General features: G+C 39.0%; 1 protein-coding gene across 7 annotated transcripts in view; it reads left to right on the forward strand.

Moving 5' to 3' along the window:
- IQGAP2 (IQ motif containing GTPase activating protein 2) overlaps window positions 1-20,283 on the forward strand; it is a 289,377-nt gene that overhangs the window by 179,125 nt on the left and 89,969 nt on the right. For 5 of the 7 annotated variants that reach the window (XM_027604836.2, XM_027604841.2, XM_027604838.2 and 2 more), the window contains 3 exons: window positions 2,102-2,265; window positions 5,292-5,455; window positions 9,925-10,049. In XM_027604836.2, coding sequence (XP_027460637.1) covers window positions 2,102-2,265; window positions 5,292-5,455; window positions 9,925-10,049 — 453 coding nt within the window. Of the gene's footprint in view, window positions 1-2,101; window positions 2,266-5,291; window positions 5,456-9,924; window positions 10,050-17,857; window positions 17,909-20,283 lie in introns of those variants that run through there. The other 2 variants (XM_027604837.2, XM_027604842.2) reach the window with 2 other exon arrangements.

The raw sequence follows: 20,283 nt of genomic DNA on the forward strand, positions 1-20,283 counted from the left end.
TCTCCAGAAAGGGTTTCTCTAATAACTTCCACGCTTTTTTCAAGCCCTGCTAGTATCTTTAAAGTCATGATTCTGAACTCGAGGTCCGTCATCGTACTAATGTCCGTATTAAGTAGGTCCTGGCTGACGGTACTACCTCTTGTTCTTTTTGCTGAGGTGATTTTTTTCGTCTTGTCATTTTGTCTAGAGGAGAATAGATGAATGAAAGAACAAAATGCTAACAGGTTAACAACATCCCCAGGAAATATACTCTATACAAATCAGAAAAGACCTGAAACCAGGGGACAAGAAAGGGAAAGAAAGAAAAAAGAAAGAGGAAAAAAAAAACAAAAAGAAAAAGATAAAAACAAAAATAGAACAATACAAAAAAACCAGAATATGATCAAATATGATCAGGCTAGTGCATAGATCAGTGTCACACACTAGATTTTGGGCATATTTTGGTCTGTTAGAAAAAAGTGCCTCCTAAAATTTTAAAGGAAGAAAGACTTATGTATGTACAAAATAAGGGTTGATACAATGAAGGGATGGAAGATGACTGTAAAGATGAAAATTATAAAAGATTTTATAAAAGGAATTGATAAAGAGTTGTTTGAAAAAAGAAAGAAGAATATTTTTAAAAAAAGAGGAAAAAAAAGGGAGAGAATGTGATCAGGCAGGAGACTAGAACAAAGCCATACACTAGTGATTTAGGGTATATTTTGATCTGTTAGAAGAAACTGTATCTCAAAATTTTAAAGAGAGAACAACTTATATATATATATATATACCAAAATTAACGGTAACTACTATGAAGGGATAAAATATGACTCTAAAAATGAAAAATAAAAAGTTTTTTTTTTAAAAAGGGATTGATGAGATGTTGGTTGAAAAAGGGAAAAAGAAAAATTAAAAAAAAACAGTTAAAAAAATTAACTTTGAAAAACTAATGAATCATGGTTAAAAAAAAAAGCCATGAATTCTATGTGCAGTATTCCCCTAGTGCTGGAGTTCTCCCGTTCTCCTTGATGGGTAAACTTGGTCTTGGCTTGCTGGCTGTTCGTGCTGATCTTCTGAGGGAGGGGCCTGTTGCCGTGGTTCCCAAATGTCTTTGCTGGAGGCAGAATTGCCCCGCCCTTGTCGGTCCGGGCTAAGCAAGCTGCTCGGGTTTGCTCTCAGGAGCTTTTGTTAAGGTTTTTGTTTTTTGTAAGGTGAAGTGATACTGGCACAGACTTACTTAATCATGGAAATTTTGGTTATAATATTTTTTAAAAAACACCTCTGAAATTATTTTTTCTTAAAATCACACTTCACAGAACACAAGAGGTGAGGGAGAATGTTCTGAGAAAAATAACATCAGGGGGGCGCCTGGGTGCCTCGGTCCATTAGGTGTCTGCCTTCGGCTCAGGTCACAATCTCAGGGTCCTGGGATCGAGCCCCACATCAGGCTTCCTGCTCAGCGGGGAGTCTGCTTCTCCCTCTCCCTCTGCACCCCCCACTCATGTTCTGTCTCTTTCTTTCAACTAAGTAAAATCTTCAAAAAAAAAAAAAAGGAAAAGAAAAATCCCATGGTATCAAGCAGCACTGTCTCCCAGTGCTAACTGTGGGTTTCCATTGGTGCTGCTTCAGAGGGAGGCTACAGGGATGGGGCAAGGCTGGCTTTGGGTGTTGACATAGCTTCAGTCCCCTTGCAAAGGCAGTACTAATACACAAGGAGTATTCAAGAACAATGCCTATGGGATCTCTATGGCCCAGCTCTAAACAATGTGGGGTTCCCCAAGGTGTGAAATCCTCAGGGACTAGTACAGTGGAAGAGGAGAGACCAGAGCTGATCCTGACAGGCAAGGTTTTGTAGGGAAGTCATGCTAGACAAGAGTGATCTCCTAACTCCAGCTCTGTCGATGCTGAAGTCCTTTTAGGGACTTTCTGCAGGGACTGGCCTGACTTCCAGTTACTGAGCTACCATCTTCAAGTCTTGGCCTGCCCTCCACCTGCAGCTTTTGAGAGTTCATGGAAAGGGACTGCCTAGATTCTAATCCTTGGAAAGATGGGCTGGTTGGGTCAAGCGGCATGGAAACAGCAGACACTCTGACGGAATGTGACACCCCCAACCCCCACTCAGGGCTGGCTGCCGTGGACCACATCAATGCTGTCATTCTGGAAGGTGACCCCGAGAATACGCTACTTGCACTGAAGAGACCGGAGGCCCAGCTGCCTGCTGTTTATCCCTTTGCTGCTGTAATGTATCAGAATGAACTTTTCAACCTCCAGAAACAGAATGCCATGGTAAGTCTGAGGACACTCCAGTTACAAAGCTGTTAATTCTGAGTTGAAGCCATGAGGAAGGCTGTTTAGGAAAGGTGAATGGGGCGCAGAGTCTTCAACTTGTACCAATCCCTGTTCCCCTGGCCTCCCTGTTCCAGGTCCACGGCTGCCTTCCTCTTCAACTCCTGCTTTTCATCTCCATAAGGAGTCTGCCTAGTTAGGAAGTGCAGGCAGCAGTCTACACAAATACACGTTGAAAACAAGTTGTTCTTATTCTCTTAGTCTCTGATTTTTGAAGCACTTCGGATAATTTTTTTAAGTGCACTGAAATTTTTAAAAAATATATCATGTTTTTTGTACAGAATAATTAGCTGCAAGTCTGCATTTCTAGAAATGAAGAACATTAGCGCCATGACTTTAACTTTTGTAAATTGAATGCTGCTTAATATGCGAATGGTATTAAACGGTAATATATAAGGTTACAGTAATTAAAACCATGTGTACTAGTACAGGATTAACCCAAACAATGGAACAGAATAAAAAGTACTGGAAGCAGTGCCAAGAACTGATTATATGAGAACACTAGTATTTCAAAAAGGTGGAGAAGAGAATGAAATCCTTACGAGTGTTTAGCCATTTGAAAAAGAAAACATGACCTCACTATGCATATCAGAATAAATTCCCAACATAAAAAGTTAAATGTAAAAAGTAACTTAAAAAATTGAAGTTCTAAGGAAATGTAGAAGAACATTGGATCTTAAAAATCAGAAACAGCACTGTGCCACGAAAAAAAGGGAGGGGGGGAGGCCAAAAGCATGAACAGCCAATTCACAAAGATCGGCATATACAATGACAGACACACACACACAAATGTTCAAACTCAATCAGAAGTAAATGTAAATTAAGATACAGTTGTTTTGGGAAATCAAATTAGTAGCCCTGAGAGATCTAACGTGGTGTAGGTATAAATTTGGGGCAGGAGGCATCTCTTCCCTGGCCGATGGAAGCATGAATGGGGCACCCTTCCTGGAAGGCTGGTCTCAGTTAAGTGTATGCAGGTCTTTTACCCATTATCCTGACAATTACATTGCTAGGAAAAGAGCCTAAAAAATATTAATCAAAAAGTTGTATGCATAGGGATTGTTTCACAACATGTTCTGTAATACTGAGAAGCAAGAAACAAACCACATGTTTAACAACAGGTTGCACACGCTAATATCAAGTGGAAAAAATGAGATTAAAACGTCATTATCTAGAGGGCTTTTTGTACCATGAAAATTCTGTTTAAAAAAACCTCTGTAAATGTATGAATTAAAAATAAATAAATGGATATACACTAAAGGGCTTGGGTGGGAGGATTTGTTTTCTTATTCTTGCATACCAAGACTTCTTGTTTTCTAAATAGAAAGATACTATTTTGTAATAAAAGAAAAGTAGGTCATGTTTTGAAATTGCACTTAAGTTCTTTCTTTGATAGTTTCTCCTGTACCACCAGCTTTGAAGCCCAAGGCTACTCACACTCTAGCCCAGCCATTCATCCCTAACTGGTCAATGGTCAGTCTATGGTTGTCCAGACCCACAGCTTCTTTATTTTTCCGTATCCTGCTGTATACCATGTTAGATATTTGTGGACAATTACTGGAAGGGGTATAGGAGTTGGATCTCAAAATGTTTCCATCCTGCTCTTTTACTTGTAATTTTATACTTCCGTTATGTGTTAAACTTGTAGTTAATATAAGAAACTTGGATAAAATTTGCTTACATGCTCCCTGTAATAACCCCTTCTTCCCATTTGCTTTGGAAGGTAAAATTATGCCTTGTTACTCTAAAATCCACTGCTGTGGGATACCTGTGGAGATCCAGAAAGCTATAATGCATTTTAATATAAATATTACATTTTATATATTAAATACAGAAAATACCCTAACTGTAAATACAGTTTTTTCTATTAATTTTCTGCTCCCTCTGTGTTCCTTCGCTATAATGGAAGAAATAACCCTTTTAAAGTTCAACCAAATCAGTATAAAATGGTTAAATGGAGGAGAACATTGAAGGGGGAAGCTGTTCGAAAGTCTCAGAAGTGGTTTTCTAAATTTTATTTGACTATGGTTGACACCCAATGTTACATTACTTTCAGGTGTACAAGGGAGCCACTTGGCAAGGTTATACTGTATGCTATGCTCACCACAAGTGTAGCTACCATGAGATGTATTTTTTTTAAGCCAAATCCAAAATTATAAATCATACTTGCTTTATTCTAAGATTGACTTCACATTTCTTCAAATATCCAGACTTCGGTATGTTTTAAAATTTCTACCCAGTTACTGGGGCGTCTGGGTGGCTCAGCCAGTTGAGCATCTGACTTGTGATTTCTGCTCAGGTCATGATCTCATGGGTTGTGAGATCGAGCCCCACATTGTCGGGCTCCATGCTCATCGCAAAGTCTGCTTGGAGATTGTCTCCCTCTGCCCCTGCCCCCACTCACTCTCGCTCTAAAATAAATCTTTTAAAAAAATAATAGAAAATAACATTTCTACGCAGTTATTAAAAAGTGACTCAGATTAACTTTTTTGGGACTAGAATTGATATTCTTAATGAGTTTGATTTACTTTTCTGGGGTTATAACTTGTAGGTAAAACTTTGCCTTACCCTTACTTTAAACTGAAAATCACTACCAAAAATCTTAACCTCACACTCTCAGGCAGAGACAGGCTTGTCTAATCCTTCACTTAATTATTTGGTAAGTCTGAGCCTGTAAGCAGCTAACAGAACGGGTGGTAGGAATCAGCTAGGGCAATGCAGATGTTTGAGGAATCAGAACCTTTGGTTGTCATTAATTCTGTCCCTTAAATGATCAGCTAAGAAAAACCCAGAAGCTGCTCACTTGTTCTTTAAAGCCAATGAAAAATAGGTGGCCATTGAGCCTTCTTTCTCCTGGTTTCTCAAAATCTTTAAGTTTTATTTGTTCTTTGAAATAGGCGTTCTAAAACCCTATCACATACCTGAGGCTTGTAATTTGGGAAACTTGTATTGCACATATTTTCCAGCAGAACTACTTGGCCCATGAGGAGCTCTTGATTGCAGTGGAAATGCTGTCTGCTGTTGCTTTACTCAACCAGGCCTTGGAAAACAGTGATCTCGTTTCTGTGCAGAATCAACTCACAAGCCCAACAATAGGCCTCAACAATCTGGATGAATCGTATGTAGAACGGTAAGGGAACATCTTCCAAGCCTCCCTTTAATACAGAAAGGTGTGTTTGGCAGATCTTGCAAATTAAAGATTTGCTCCTTGCTAAAGAAATCCATAAAGCTGTACTTGATTCCTCAAAAACTAGTCTACTTCAACAGTCCTAATATGAGTCCTTTTTTACAGTATTTCTTTTAGGGAGAGAAAGAATCTAAAAATGACCATGTTGTGGCAATTACTGACTGACTTTGTCATTACCAAAGATGATGGGATAGGCTAAAAATAAAAGAGCTATTGAAAACATACCTTCCTGGGGCACCTGGATGGCTCAGTCATTAAGCGTCTGCCTTCAGCTCAGGTTATGATCCCAGGGTCCTGGGATCGAGCCCTGCATCGGGCTCCCTGCTCTGTGGGAAGCCTGCTTCTCCCATTTGCCCTGCTTCTGTTCCCTCTCTCGCTGTTTCTCTCTCTGTCAAATACATAAATAAAAATCTTTAAAAAAAGAAAACATACCTTCCTTTGGGCTTTTTTTTTTTTTGGGGGGGGAGACCACCGAATGTAGAAGAGTTGGAAGAAACTTTAACCATGATCCAGTCCAGTTATTTTATTTTACTGATGAGGAAACTAAATTTGGATTTATGGACCCACAGTTGGGCAACTGAAGCCCAAACCCCATTGTTTTGAATGTTAAACCCAAGGAAAGCTGAGAGCGCAGTGGATCATGGCAGTGGGTGACAATCTCAGTTTAGTATCTTCCATTTCATGTCTCTGAAATATGCTACTAGATAGTTCAGTTAATAGTATAAAACACTACAGCAGCTCTACAGAGAAAATTAAGGGGCCAGAATAAGGAGTCCATTAGAGGTTCTGTAAAACCGAAGCCCAAGTTAAAATGAGTGATTTTGTAGCCTGGATTCTTGCTAACCACTAGGGGGAGATGTCTGCATAGATCCTGACAAAAGCTCTTTTCAGTACTGATTTCAGCTGAACTGCTTAGAGACTGGGTCATTCTCTTGGATCATGACAGTTGTACAAGAAAATGTAAAAAACTTTAGATTTTTTTAAATGCTTAACTCCTTGTCTGTGTAGAGAATGGCACCAAAGTAGGACAGAGGATTTTCTTTTTTAGTCTTCTTGGAGAAACGGATGTTCTTGTTCTACTTAAATTTGGCCACCTATGAATGTAACTCCTGAGTCTGTTCCCAAGGTAATTTATTTTATTGCTAATGGCACCATTCTCTTCCCCAGGCTTAGAAACCTCAAGTTCTACTCGTTTTCCCCTGCCAGGCACCCTTGTGCTGTGAACAGCCTGCTCATTTCTCCCTGTCAACATCCATTCTGTATGTGTTAACACCTGCAAAATGTTGCCATTTCCCAGCCACAGCCTAACTGGACTTGTCACCTTTGCTTCTGTAATAACGTCCAAACTGGTCCTCCTGTGTCTTTAATGTCCTCCTTCATTTTCACCTAACCAGACTTGGCTGCCGTCCCTCAGTGCTTGAGTGGAAGACAGAGCTGGTGAACTGGTCACTTCCTTACAAAGCTTACAGCCCAGTGGGGCTCTAATGGGACATCTTGGTGAGGTAATTGTCACAACTGTCCCACAGATTGCACATCCTGGCCACTGCCCTCTAAGTAACTGTACTGCCTTCCCTCCACATCACCCATTTTGATTACCAAAATTCCTCCGTACCCGCCCCCCAATTTGCAAATAACCCATCAAGGAATCTCACACCCCATTTGAGAACCACTTTTTCCCAGGGGAAAACCACAGATACAGCTTCAGAGTTCAAGTATTCTATATGGGAAGCTTGAAAAAAATTGTTCATTTTAATCATGTTTTTAAAGTTTGACCTAAGCACTTTCTGGGTCAGCAGAATGACCAGTACCATGAGATATCAGGGTCCCCTTGGTTCTTGGGCTGACAGTTGATCCAGCCCCAAGTGATCTTCCACAGCCTCAGCGTTTTACCTTCATGGTCCACTTTTTAACACAGTTCTTGGAAGCCCAAGTTTTCAAGTTGAAGAAATGAGGCTCCATCTGGGCCTCTCCCCAGGGTTGTCCAGGTTCTTCATAGCACCAGGAGTGGGGCAGGGCCACCTTGATGTAGTCATACAGAGTATCTACCTATTTGCCATGGCTTCCACCCTTGGCCTGTGGTTCCCCAGAAAGACTCTTCTAATTCTCAAAAAAGTGATGGAGAGCTGGTATTGGCTCTAGGCATCTGCTGTCCCAGATTAATTGTTCCAAAATGTAGCTATGGTTACAGCGCTCTCCATTTGATTGTTCCTTGTTCTCATCTGCAACAAGAACAGACTCCTCTCTCTAAGCACATTCTGACTCCACTCTAGTTCCATCTCTCCTTGTGCATCATGCTTCCATCAAGCTGGATGTGAACACACTGTGTACTTGCTGGCCTGTCTACTGTGCGTGCTCCTCTCGCCACTGGGAATGGGGTGCCTGTCACCTCTCCAGGCACACTGCTGGAGCTGCCAACCACAGATGATGCTTCCGCAGATTATTTCCATGCTTCTTCCCCACGCCAGCTAATGCCATCTCTCCTGACATTAGTGATGTGGTTAAAGGAACATAGATAGCATCAGGGCCAAAAATATCTGAGTCTGACTGTTGACAGCCTTTTCTTCATCTCTCAAGTGTAGAAACCCCTACATCTGCATCAGAAGTCTGTTAGAAATGCGCTGTTCCTGGTCTGCCTATAGCCACCAGTATAGAGTGCTGAGAGGCGTGGAGGGACAGGACTTGGACCTCTCTGTGAGGGTGAACTGCAGAGTGTTTTCTATAGCTGATGCCTTAGTCCTGGAGGCTGATGCTCACATAGAAAAGCCTTTGCAGCTCTGTTGGCTTACTCCTAAAAAGCTCTTTCCTTTGGCTACTGTATGTTCATCTCTAAAGAAATGATGGGCGATGATGAGGATTTTCCTGTGTTCATCCTTAAGCTTTCTCATTTTATTCCCCCTGGATCATTTAGATGTTAATCATGTGAAATGCCCATGAGGATTTTGCCCTTGCTTACAGAATGGTCTCTGTCCCAAAGGGACACTCAGGAGTGCAAGTTGACATTTTGTTATTGTTATTCAATACTATTGTTTATGTATTACTAGTGTAACAGAGTGTTTCTTAGGCTTATAAATTTTGGTAAGGTGAAAATCTCAGACGTGACCGTTAGCCACTTTCAGGCCTGAAATTGGTGACACCTTATTCAGCCACAGGTAAAAGATATCACTACCACTTCCTATTTTGAATGTTTTTCTCTCTCAAGCTACCCTCTATAGAAGGCACCCGAGTGCTACCTTAAAGCATGCAGAATTTTCACAAAATCAGTCACAACCAGGAAAACAGTTTTAAACTTAATGTGATGTTACTTTTCCTAACCTCTGCTGTTAGCAATCCAAAGGTGCTATTCAGAAGTCAAAATGCATGGTGAGTAAGTATGCACATAGAAGGTTGGCCTTTATTTCCCTGGGGTAATTCAGAAGCAAACTAGACTCTTGACTTTCTCTACTTGGGGCTAGAACAGCTCATGTCAGCTTATGTTTGTAACATTGGTTCTGGGATTTTTAAATGGGAAACATGACTACTGAGAAATGGGTTCCTTAGTACCAAATCAAGATGGATAATTTTCATCCCTAAAATTTCCCCAAACAAGACAAGTAATTGAAGTGGCTGATCAAGCTCTCTTTGCCAGAGGGTTGTGCATAGTGAGGAGAGTCAAGGGTCAGAAATGAGGGGCAAGAATGCCATAGCAGTGAGCGGACACAGAGGGAGGTTTTTGAGTAGCTGCTCTGGAGCCTGAGGAGAAATGGACAGGTGAGGAAGGACTTCACTCATGTCCTGCATCTTCGAGAAAACATACGTTGAAGATCTGTGTTACTCAGCAAGGTTTCTGGAACTGCATTTGTATTTTATTTGATTCCCCCCTGGGCATATTAGGCCTCAAGGTAACGCAGCTGGGTTAAGGTTACAGGTGTAAAGGGCTCTAAAGCTCAGATTTTGGAAGGAACAAGAAAAATTATAAAAAGAACCCTTGATGCAAAGGTTGAGAACCATGAGCCTCTAAATTTAGAGCCTTGAGAACCAAGGCTCTAAATTTTACCACATAAAAGTTTATCTGAAGCCTGAGCAGAGCCAAAACATGCGAAGGGAAGGAAAATAAGAAACTGAAGGGGAAAAAGTGATTTCACAGAGTTGAGAACTTAAGGGTTTTTTTTTTCCTTTTTCCTTGAGTTAGATATGAGGTTAGATTTTGAAGCAGTTTCATTAAACAGCATTTGTTCATAAAGTATCATAAAGAAAAAACACCATTAATATAAGTGAACTTGCTATGTGTTCACAAAGTTGTGCTAGACAATTTTATGTGCCTTTCTACTCTTAATCTCATAACATCTACTTTTGGCCACGTGCCAAATTTAAGATGCATGAGATGAACAAAGAATGAATGTCTCTGATAAGTATGACTGTTTTCTCTTCCACAGTTACACAAATACACTACTCACCTTTAAACTGGAAGCCTTATCCCAAGGGCAAGATAACTTAAGCTGGAATGAAATTCAGAATTGTATCGATATGGTTAATATTGAAATTCAAGAAGAAAATGACCGTAAGTATAGAACACTTTCCTTCTCTTAGTATGATGAGAGAATAAGGTGTCTGCACAACTTAGTTCCCTAGATTAAAGCCACAAATTTTTGCTCATGGAGCAAAACTCCCCTGATAGGCACGTATATATTTATATATAAATTTTATACCTATAATACTGCACCAACATAGTACATACATTACAAAACATACACAAAAAGACATAAAAGGATAGAATGAAAATGCGTAAATAGAAGTCCTCATGTTTTCTTATTTATTCGTAGAGATGACTACTCTAAATAACTCCGCTTTTTAGGCACTCAACTTTATTTTGACCTTTCATTTGGGCATTTTTAAAAAATAAAACATATGTCGCTACCCTAGGGAAAAATTGGAATGCAAGTCTTTAGGATCACAAATCATGAGAATTCATTGTGTATCTAGAAATTATGAGCTACCTGCAGGAATGTGGACAGTCCCAGGAGGATATGCCCTGAAACATGCTTTCTTGAATGTCACCTTACCTCCTTATCTTGCTTACAAAAACAGGGTGAAGAATGGGGAGCTCTGTAACTCAGCAATCAGTGTAGTCACTACTTTTCTGTAGCATGAACTTCAAGTGTAGAGCGGTCTTTTCCATCATAAAAACAAACAGCACCATCATCTTTGGCTTTGTCTGAGCTGTTCGATTTGTCAGCAACATTTGGATTAAGATTGCTGATGTCACTGACCTCCCTTCTGTCCTCCAGCTTTCACTTATTTTTCTAACTTGTCCTGAGTTTGCTCACAGAGTAAGCAGATACTTCTCTCACAAGCTTAGGCTGTTCTAGTGTGTTCTGGTGAGGTCTTAGGTCAGGTCTTCAAAGGCAGAACCTAACTTCAGGATAGTAAAATCACTCTTGCCGTGAAACATATGACTTTGTTACTTGATTGCATTTGCGTAATTTTCTTTTCTTTCTTGACTGTTTCCTGTGAGCCCTGTGCCCAACATCAAGGCCGGGTTTGTTTTGTTGTTGTCGTCGTTAAACATCTCACTCAAAGTCCCTAATAGGTAACAAGTGTTCAGATATGCTGCCCTGACATCCATTTCACAGATGTACCGCTGTTACACTGATCCCTGGACAGTTTCTTCATTGCATCCTTTTTAAGTTATTTAAATCTTCAGTTCCTCTTCTCTGACCACACAGCTTGCTGCTGCTTCTGCATGTCCTTGGAGGGAGGCATTGCAGGAATCCCTGTGATCAGATGCTTTGCACACAGCCCACTTAGCTCTTTTCTGACACGTTGCCTTGGCTGGTGGTTCTTGCCAGATGTTAGTCAAGAGGGAAGCACTAATTTGAGCAGATGTTCAATATCATCTGGTCTGTGGGCCTGTTACGAGGCTCAGACCCCCAGCCCCCTGCCCTCCTGCCCTGCTACTTGACCCTTAGCTGCACACTCTTGAGTTACCTGCACTGGTGGTTTGGGTGCTTTGCCTAATGCAACTCAAGGGTAGGACTCCTCTGTTTGGGTAAACAAAACAAAGAATCAGGTGCTGTCTTTCTTTTCTAACTTTTCCCTAGTTCTTTCTGACAGTACTCTGTCCAGGTCTGCATTGGTGATTTCTGTGTTCTGCTAATATGGCAGAGGTGTGTTAGTTCTCAGTGCTAAATGGTTGTATTTTTACTCTCAATCTTTTTTTTTTCCTTTAAGATATATTTGAGAGAGTGAGTGTGAGCAGGGAGAGGGTAAAGGGAGAAGGAGAATCTCAAGCAGACTCCCTGCTGAGCATGGAGCCCCACGTGGGGCTTAGTCTCACAAACCTGAGATTGTGAGGAGCTGAAACCAAGAGTCGGACACTTAACCAACTGAGCCACCCAGGCTTCCTTTTACTCTCATTCTTAACATTGATTAAAAAGCTGGGTGAAGGATGCCATTTTGTCGCAGACTATCAAATAGAGCCTTTACTTTTTTTCAGGAAAAGAAAAACAAGTAACATTTGTATAACAAACAAATTTTTTTTGTAGGTGGATATTATTTCTAAGCAAAAATATCTTTGGATTGATAAGGCATTATCTCTCTAGGCACCTGCACTACTGCTCTTTTCCATGGGCTATATCACATAGCCACTATCATATTTCTTCTGATGATCATGTTATGAAGGGCACATGCCATAACCACAACAGTTATTTCAGAGATTTCCTTTTCATATTTTCTTTCTAGAATTGGTAGAATTCAGTGCAGAATATTTAATACTCTGTGCTTTGGTTCGTTTAGTTATGTCAAAATGAGGTATTTTCAAAGTACTTGAAGTATTGAGTTTGATATCCTATGTTTAGGTAATTTCTTTAAAAGCTAAATAAAATAATATGCCATTATGAACTGGCATGAATTACACAATATAGTAATTAAATCATCTGAAAGAGCTAAGGATTTTTCATGGACATCTTGAAGGTGCATTATCCTTCCCAACCCACCCCTGCCACATACTTCAAGGTCTAATCTTGTGTCTGAATTGTGATGTGGATAAGGATATGCAGCTAATGGGACATGATAAATGTGGAAGGAGAGCTTATTGGGGAAGCTGCTAAATACATTTCCTCAGACTTGGGTGCTCTGTTGATTTCTTACTGGAAAGTTTACCTTTCCCAGTAGAGCCATAGAGGAGCTTCATTTTAACTATGTAGCATAGACAAGGTAGTTTTCTTTCTTTGAATTTTTGCTTTAATTTGGTAGGTACCCTTCTTTGTAGGTTACCTCATCTGATGTCTTAAATATACAGTCTGTAAGAGAATGCCCACTCTTTCATTTGACTAGAATGTTATAGTCTTGTATGATGTTTTAAAAAATTGGGTCATGCATCTATATGCTGCCTACAAGAGACTCATTTTAGACCTAAAGACACCTGCAGTTTTGAGGACATGGAGAACCATTTATCATGCTAATAGACATAAAAAGAAAGCTATATATAGCCATACTTATATCAGACAAACTAGATTTTAAATCAAAACTGTAACAAGAGATGAAGGGCACTGCTTCATAATAAAAGGGTCTATCCAACAAGAAGATCTAACAATCATAAATATTTATGCCCCCAGCATGGGAGCATCCAAATATATAAGTCAATAACAAACATAAAGAAACACATTGATAATAATATAATAATAGTAGGGGGCTTTAACATCCCACTTATAACAATGGACAGATTGTCTAAGCAGGAAATCAACAAGGAAACAATGGCTTTGAGTGACACACTGGACCATATGGACTTAACAGATATATTCAGAATATTTAATCCTTAACCAGCAGAATACACATTTTTTGAGTGCACGTGGAATATTTTCCAGACTAGATCACATACTGGGTCACAAATCAGGCCTCAACAAATACAAAAAATTGAGATCATACCGTGCTTATTTTCTGACCACAATGCTATGAAACTTGAAGTCAACCACAAGAAAAAATTTGAAAGACCACAAATACATGGAGGTTAAAGAACATCCTACAAAGGAAAGAAGGGGTTAACTAAGAAATTAAAGAAGAAATAACAAATACATGGAAGAAATGAAAATGAAAACACGACAGTCCAAAACTTTTGGGATGCAGCAAAGGCAGTCTTAAGAGGAAAATAGATAGCAATACAGACCTACCTCAGGAAGCAAGGAAAATCTCAGATACACAACCTAACCTAACAAACTAGATTTTAAATCAAAACTGTAACAAGAGATGAAGAAGGGCACTGTATCATAATAAAGGGGTCTATCCAACAAGAGGATCTAACAAGGAGCTAGAAAAGGAATAGTAAATGAAGCCTGAAGTCTAAAGCCTAAGGGAACTAATAAAGAGCAGAAGTACATGATGTAGAAACAAACCAAAAAAACAGTAGGACAGATCAATAAAATTAGGAGCTGGTTCTTTGAAAGAATTAACAAAATTGATAAACCCCTAGCCAGACTTACCAAAAAGAAAGAGAAAGGACCCAAATAAATTCTCTCTCATTCATGAATGAGAAAGGAGAGATCACAACCAACACCACAAAAACACAAACAATTGTAAAAGAATATTATGAAAAATTGTATGCCAACAAATTGGGCAATCTGGAAGAAATGGATAAATTCCTAGAAACATCTAAACTACCAAAACTGAAACTGTGAGAAATAGAAAATTGAGACAAACCCATAACCAGCAAAAAAATTGAACCAGTTATCAAAAATCAGCCTGGGTGGCTCAGTTGATTATGCATCTGACTCTTGATTTTCACTCGGGTCATGATCTCAGGGTCATGGGATTGAGCCCCTCATTGGGCTCCCCACTGGGCAAGAAGCCTGCTTGGGATTCTCTCTCTCTCTTCCCAACCTTCTGCCCTGCCCTACTTGCACACTCTCTCTTAAACAAAACAAAAACAAAAACAAAAAACTCAAACGAAAGTCCAGGACCAGATGGCTTCCCATGGGAATTCTACCAAACATTGAAAGAGTTAATACGTATTCTTCTCAAAATGTTCCAAAAAATAGAAGTAGAAGGAAAATTTCCAGATTCATCCTACAAGGCCAGCATTACCTTGATTCCGAAACGAAAGACCCCACTAAGAAGGAGAAGTACAGGCCAATATCCATGTTCATCCAGGTGAATCTTCTCAACAAGGTACTAGCAAATCAAACCCAATAGTACATAAAAATAGTAATTCACCACAATCAAGTGGGATTTATTCCTGGGTTGCAAGAGTGGTTCAGTATTTGCAAATCTATCAACGGGATACACCACATTAATAAAAGAAAGGGTGAGAACCATATGATCCTCTCAATAGATGCAGAAAAAGCATTTGACAATTACAGCATTCTTTCTTGATTAAAATTCTTCACAGCGTAGGGATAGAGGGAACATACCTCAGTATCATAAAAGCTATGTGCGAAAGACCCACAGCTAAAATCATCCTCAGTGGGGAAAAGTGAGTAAAGTCTCAGGATACAAAATCATTGTACAGAAATCTGTTGCACTTTTATATACCAATAATGAAGCAGCAGAAAGAGAAATCAAGGAATCAATTCCATTTACAATTGCACCAAAAACCATAAGATGCCCAGAAGTAAACCTAACCAAAGAGGTAAAAGATCTGCACTCTAAAAATTGTAAAACATTTATGAAAGAAACTGAAGATGACACAAAGAAATAGAAGAAAATTCCAAATAGAAAAAATTCATGAAATGGAAGAACAAATACTGTTAAAATGTCTGTACTATCCAAAGCAGTCTACACATTTAATGCAATCCTTATCAAAATACCACCAGCATTTTTCACAAATATAGAACAAACAATCCTGAAATCTATATGGAACCATAAAAGACCCCGAATAGCCAAAACAATCTTGAAAAAGAAAAGCAAAGCTGGAGGCATCACATTTCTGGACTTCAAGCTATATTACAAAGCTTTAATCATCAAGATAGTATGGTAGTGGCACAAAAACAGACACATTGATCAATGGAACAGAAAAGAAAACCCAGAAATGGACCCACAACTATGTGGTCAACTAATCTTTAACAAGGCAGGAAAGAATATCCCGTGGAATAAAGACACTCTCTTCAACAAATGGTGTTGGTAAAACCGGACAGCAATATGCAGAAGAATGAAACTGGACCACTTTCTTACACCACACACAAAAATAAATTCAAAATGGAGGAAAGACCAAATCTGAGACAATTTGAGACAGAAAACCATCAAAATCCAGAGGAGAACACAGTCAACAACCTCTTTGACATCAGCTGTAGCAACTTTTTACTAGACACGTCTCCCAAGGCAAGAGAAACAAAAGCAAAAACAAACTATTGGGACCTCATCAAGATAAAAAGCTTCTGCACAGTGAAGAAAACAATCAACAAAACTAAAAGGCAATGTATGGAATGGGGGAAGATATTTGCAAATGACCTATCTGACAAAGGGTTAGTACCTAAAATCTAAAGAACTTAACAAGCTCAACACCCAAAAAACCCAAAAAATCCAGTCAGGAAATGGGCAGAAGACATGAATAGACATTTTTCCAAAGAAGACATACAAATGGCCGACAGACACATGAAAAGATGCCCAACCTCACTCATCATCAGGCAAATACAAATCAAAACTATAATGAGATACCACCTCACACCTGTCAGAATGGCTAAAATTAACACAGTAAACAGCAAATGTTGGTGAGGATGCATAGAAAGGGGAACCATGTTATACTGCTGGTGGGAATGTGAGCTGGTACAGCCACTCTGGAAAACAGTATGGAACTTCCTCAAAAAGTTTAGAAATACCTTATGACCCAGGAATTGCACTACTAGGTATTTATCCAAAGAATACAAAAATACTGATTCAAAGGGGCACATGCATCCCGATGTTTATAACAGCATTATCAGCAATAGCCAAATAATAGAAAGAGCCCAAATGTCTGTCTCCCGATAAATGGATAAAGAAGATGTGGTGTGTGTGTGTGTGTGTGTGTGTGTGTGTGTGTGTGTGTGTGTGTATACATAAAATGGAGTATTACTCAGCCATCAGAAAGAATGAAGTCTTGCCATTTGCAACGACATGGATGGAACTAGAGTGTATTATGCTAAGCAAGCTAAGTCTGTCAGAGAAAGACAAATACCATATTATTTCACTCATATGTGGAATTTAAGAAACAAAACAGATGAACATATGGGAAAAGGGTAAAGAATAAAAGGAGAGAGGAAAACAAGCCATAAGAGACTTTTTTTTAAGATTTTATTTATTTATTTGACAGAACACAAGCAGGGGGAGTGGGAGAGGGAGAAGCAGGCTTCCCGTGGAGCAGGGAGCCCGATGTGGGGCTCAACCCCAGGACCCTGGGATTATGACCTGAGCCAAAGGCAGACACTTAACAACTCAGCCATCCAGGCACCCCGCCATAAGAGACTCTTAATGATAGAGAACAAACTAAGGGTTGATGGAGGGAGATGGGTGAGGCATGGATTAAATGGGTGATGGGTATTAAGGAGGGCACTTGTTATGATGAGCACTGGGTGTTATATATAAGTGATGAATCACTAAATTCTATTCCTGAAACCAGTATTACACTATATATTAACTAACTAAAGTTTAAATAAAAACTTGAAACACTAAAAAAAAAAAAAAGTTGGAGAACAAATAAAGAGCTCCGTTTTGGATGTGTTGTTGTTGTGGGAGACATCTTATGTAAGCAATAGACATTCTAATTCCTCTGTTCTACTTCTTGTATCTTATGTTTTGATTTTGGTCATAGTAATTGAGTCTCTTTTTTTCTAAAAGCCATCTTTTATTTACATTTTTATGCAGATGACTTAGCAAATTCCTAGGGATATAGTTAGTGCTTAATAAATGTTTAATAATGTTCTCAAAAATAAACCTCTTGAAGAAAAGGGGAGTATGTCAGAGGGGGAGACGAACCATGAGAGATGATGGACTCTGAAAAACAAACTGAGGGTTCTAGAGGGGAGGGGGGTAGGGGGATGGGTTAGCCTGGTGATGGGTATTGAGGAGGGCACGTTCTGCATGGAGCACTGGGTGTTATGAACAAACAATGAATCATGGAGCACTGCACCAAAAACTAATGATGTAATATATGGTGATTAACATAACAATAAAAAATTAAAATGCAAAAAAAAAAATAAAATAAAATAAAAATAAACCTCTTTTCCCCCTCAAAAAAATAGAGAAGTGGGTCATGGACTAACGCTCAGTAGTGGAATTTTTCCTTTTCTTATAAACAGAGGAAGTGATACAGATGTGCCCAGGGTGCTTCTGGGTAGGTCTTTCAGCTCCTATGAAGTCATTTACTATGACCTCAGCAGCTTGTATTCTTAGAAACATAACAAACAAAAACTTAAGTGATTTCAATCAAGTCAGCTGGAATGCACTCATTTCCAGGTGATTGGCCATTAGGAACACACATTCTCTTTCTCAGACATAGTTCTGTTAAGATAATTTTTGAACAGAGTGTTTAAAAGTATTTAGAACAGTCTACCAAAGGGATTTCGTGTCCAGGGAATGACATGAAGTATTCTATGTTCTCCAGGTTATAACTCCTACAGGGTAAAATGATACCTTATATATATGGATAGTACTTACTTTCCTGAATTCTTCCAGTGTTTTGAGATAATGTAACTTGCATTTTAGAGAAGTGTTTTTGCTTATTCTTCAAATATATTTAAGTGTTATAATCTGGAATAATTTCTGGGCATTTTAAATTGTTCCTTCTACAGATAAATCTTTTCGTTCTTAGCAAGGTAGTATTTATGGGTCATCTATTCAGGAGATATTTAGCTAAATATTTAACTTGAGCATCAGAACGAAGATAGTTCTTAAAAATTACAGTACTTACTCTGTTTCGTAGCATATCACGTTTGTAAAGTGACTTGTGATTATGTTTGAAAACTAGCTAACAAAATGACAGTAGTTTGGCTCTAAGAACATTTGTTTTGTAAGCACTGCTTGTTAATGTGTAGTTTTTTTACTAGTTCTTATCTGTCAGCACTAACCTGGGAAGCAAAAGCCCCCTGTTAGTGTGCGTATGTGTGTGTGTATGTATGTGCATAGATAGTTGACCCTTGAACAATATGGGTTTGAACTGCACGGGCCCACTTAAACATAGATTTTTTTTTTTTATCAGTACATTACAGTTAATGTATTTTGTCTGCCTTATGGTTTTCTTAGCATTTTCTTTTCCCTAGCTTGTAATACATAAAAACGTACAAGATACTTAGTAGTGGACTATGTTATCAGTAAGGCTTCTAGTCCATAGTAAGCTATTAGCAGTTAAATTTGGGGAGAGTCAAAAGTAATACATGGATTTCTGACTGCATGAGGGGTTGGTGCTCCTAACCCCCACACTGTTCAAGGGTCAAACATATATAAGTATATTCACGCATGTACGTGCATACACTGTAGTATGTTATGACTGGCTGATAGTTTATTTTTAATAATTAGATGGTGGTACTAAGAGGGGGCCTCCGAATAGATATCCTAGAGTTGCAAAAACTTGTCAAATTCCATAGCTTGGCTTCTGTATTTTTTCATTCCTGTGCCCCTAGGAATTGTAGCTGTAGGACACATCACAACCGTACCATTTCCCGTTTCTACCAGCAGTGTATGAGAGTTCCAGTTTCACCACATCCTCACAGCACTTGCTACTGTCTTTTCTAATATAGCCATCCTAATTGGTATAAAGTGGTATCGCATTGTGATTTGGATTGCATTTTCCTAATAGCTAATATTGAGTATCTTTTCATGTGATTATTAGCCATTTGTATATCTTTTTTCAAGAAGTGTGTGTTCAAGGCGTTTATCCACTTTAAATTGGCTTTTTTTTCATTGCCCTATTATAAGAATTCCTTATATTTAGGATACACATATATAAGGTATACAAGTCTTCATCAGAGACAGAGCTTACAAGTATTTTCTCCCAATCTTTAGATTATCTTCACCTTCTTTGGTGTCTTTTGAAGCACAGAAGTTTCCATTTTTACAACATCCCGTGTATTTATCTTTTTCTTCAGTTGTGTTTCTGGTGTCACAGCTAAACTTACTGCCTAACCCAAGGCCGCAAAGATTTACTCCTCTGTTTTCTTCTAAGTGTTACATAGTTTAAGTTTCTACACTTAAGTCTGTGACCCATTTGGGGTTATTTTTTGTGTATGATGTGATGTAGGGAGTCCAACTTCACTCTTACATGCATCTGATGTCCAGTTGCCCCAGTGCTGTTTGTTATAAAGACTGTGACCTATTGAGTTGTCTTGGCACTCTTGTCAAAAATCAATTGACCATAAATGTGAGGGTTTATTTCGAACTCTAAATTCTTTTCCATTGATCTGTACATCTGTCCTTATGTCAGTACTGTGCGGTATTGATTAACTGTAGCTTTGTAGTAAGTTTTCAGAATGAGAAGAGAACTCCAGTTTTGTTGTTTTTCAAGACTGCATTGGTTGTTCTTGGCCCCTTGCATTTACATAGGAATTTTATTTATTTTTTTAAAGATTTTATTTATTTATTTGAGAGAGAGAGAATGAAAGATAGCACGAGAGGGAAGAGGGTCAGAGGGAGAAGCAGACTCCCTGCTGAGCAGGGAGCCCGATGTGGGACTCGATCCCGGGACTCCAGGATCATGACCTGAGCCGAAGGCAGTCGCTTAACCAACTGAGCCACCCAGGCGCCCCTTTACATAGGAATTTTAGATTCAGCTTGACAATTTCTGTTTGAAAGAAGAAGGCAGCTGGGACTTTGAAGGGATTACACTGAATCTATAA

This window comes from Zalophus californianus, chromosome 5 (genome assembly GCF_009762305.2).
Source record: "Zalophus californianus isolate mZalCal1 chromosome 5, mZalCal1.pri.v2, whole genome shotgun sequence".
Classification (NCBI taxonomy): domain Eukaryota; kingdom Metazoa; phylum Chordata; class Mammalia; order Carnivora; family Otariidae; genus Zalophus; species Zalophus californianus.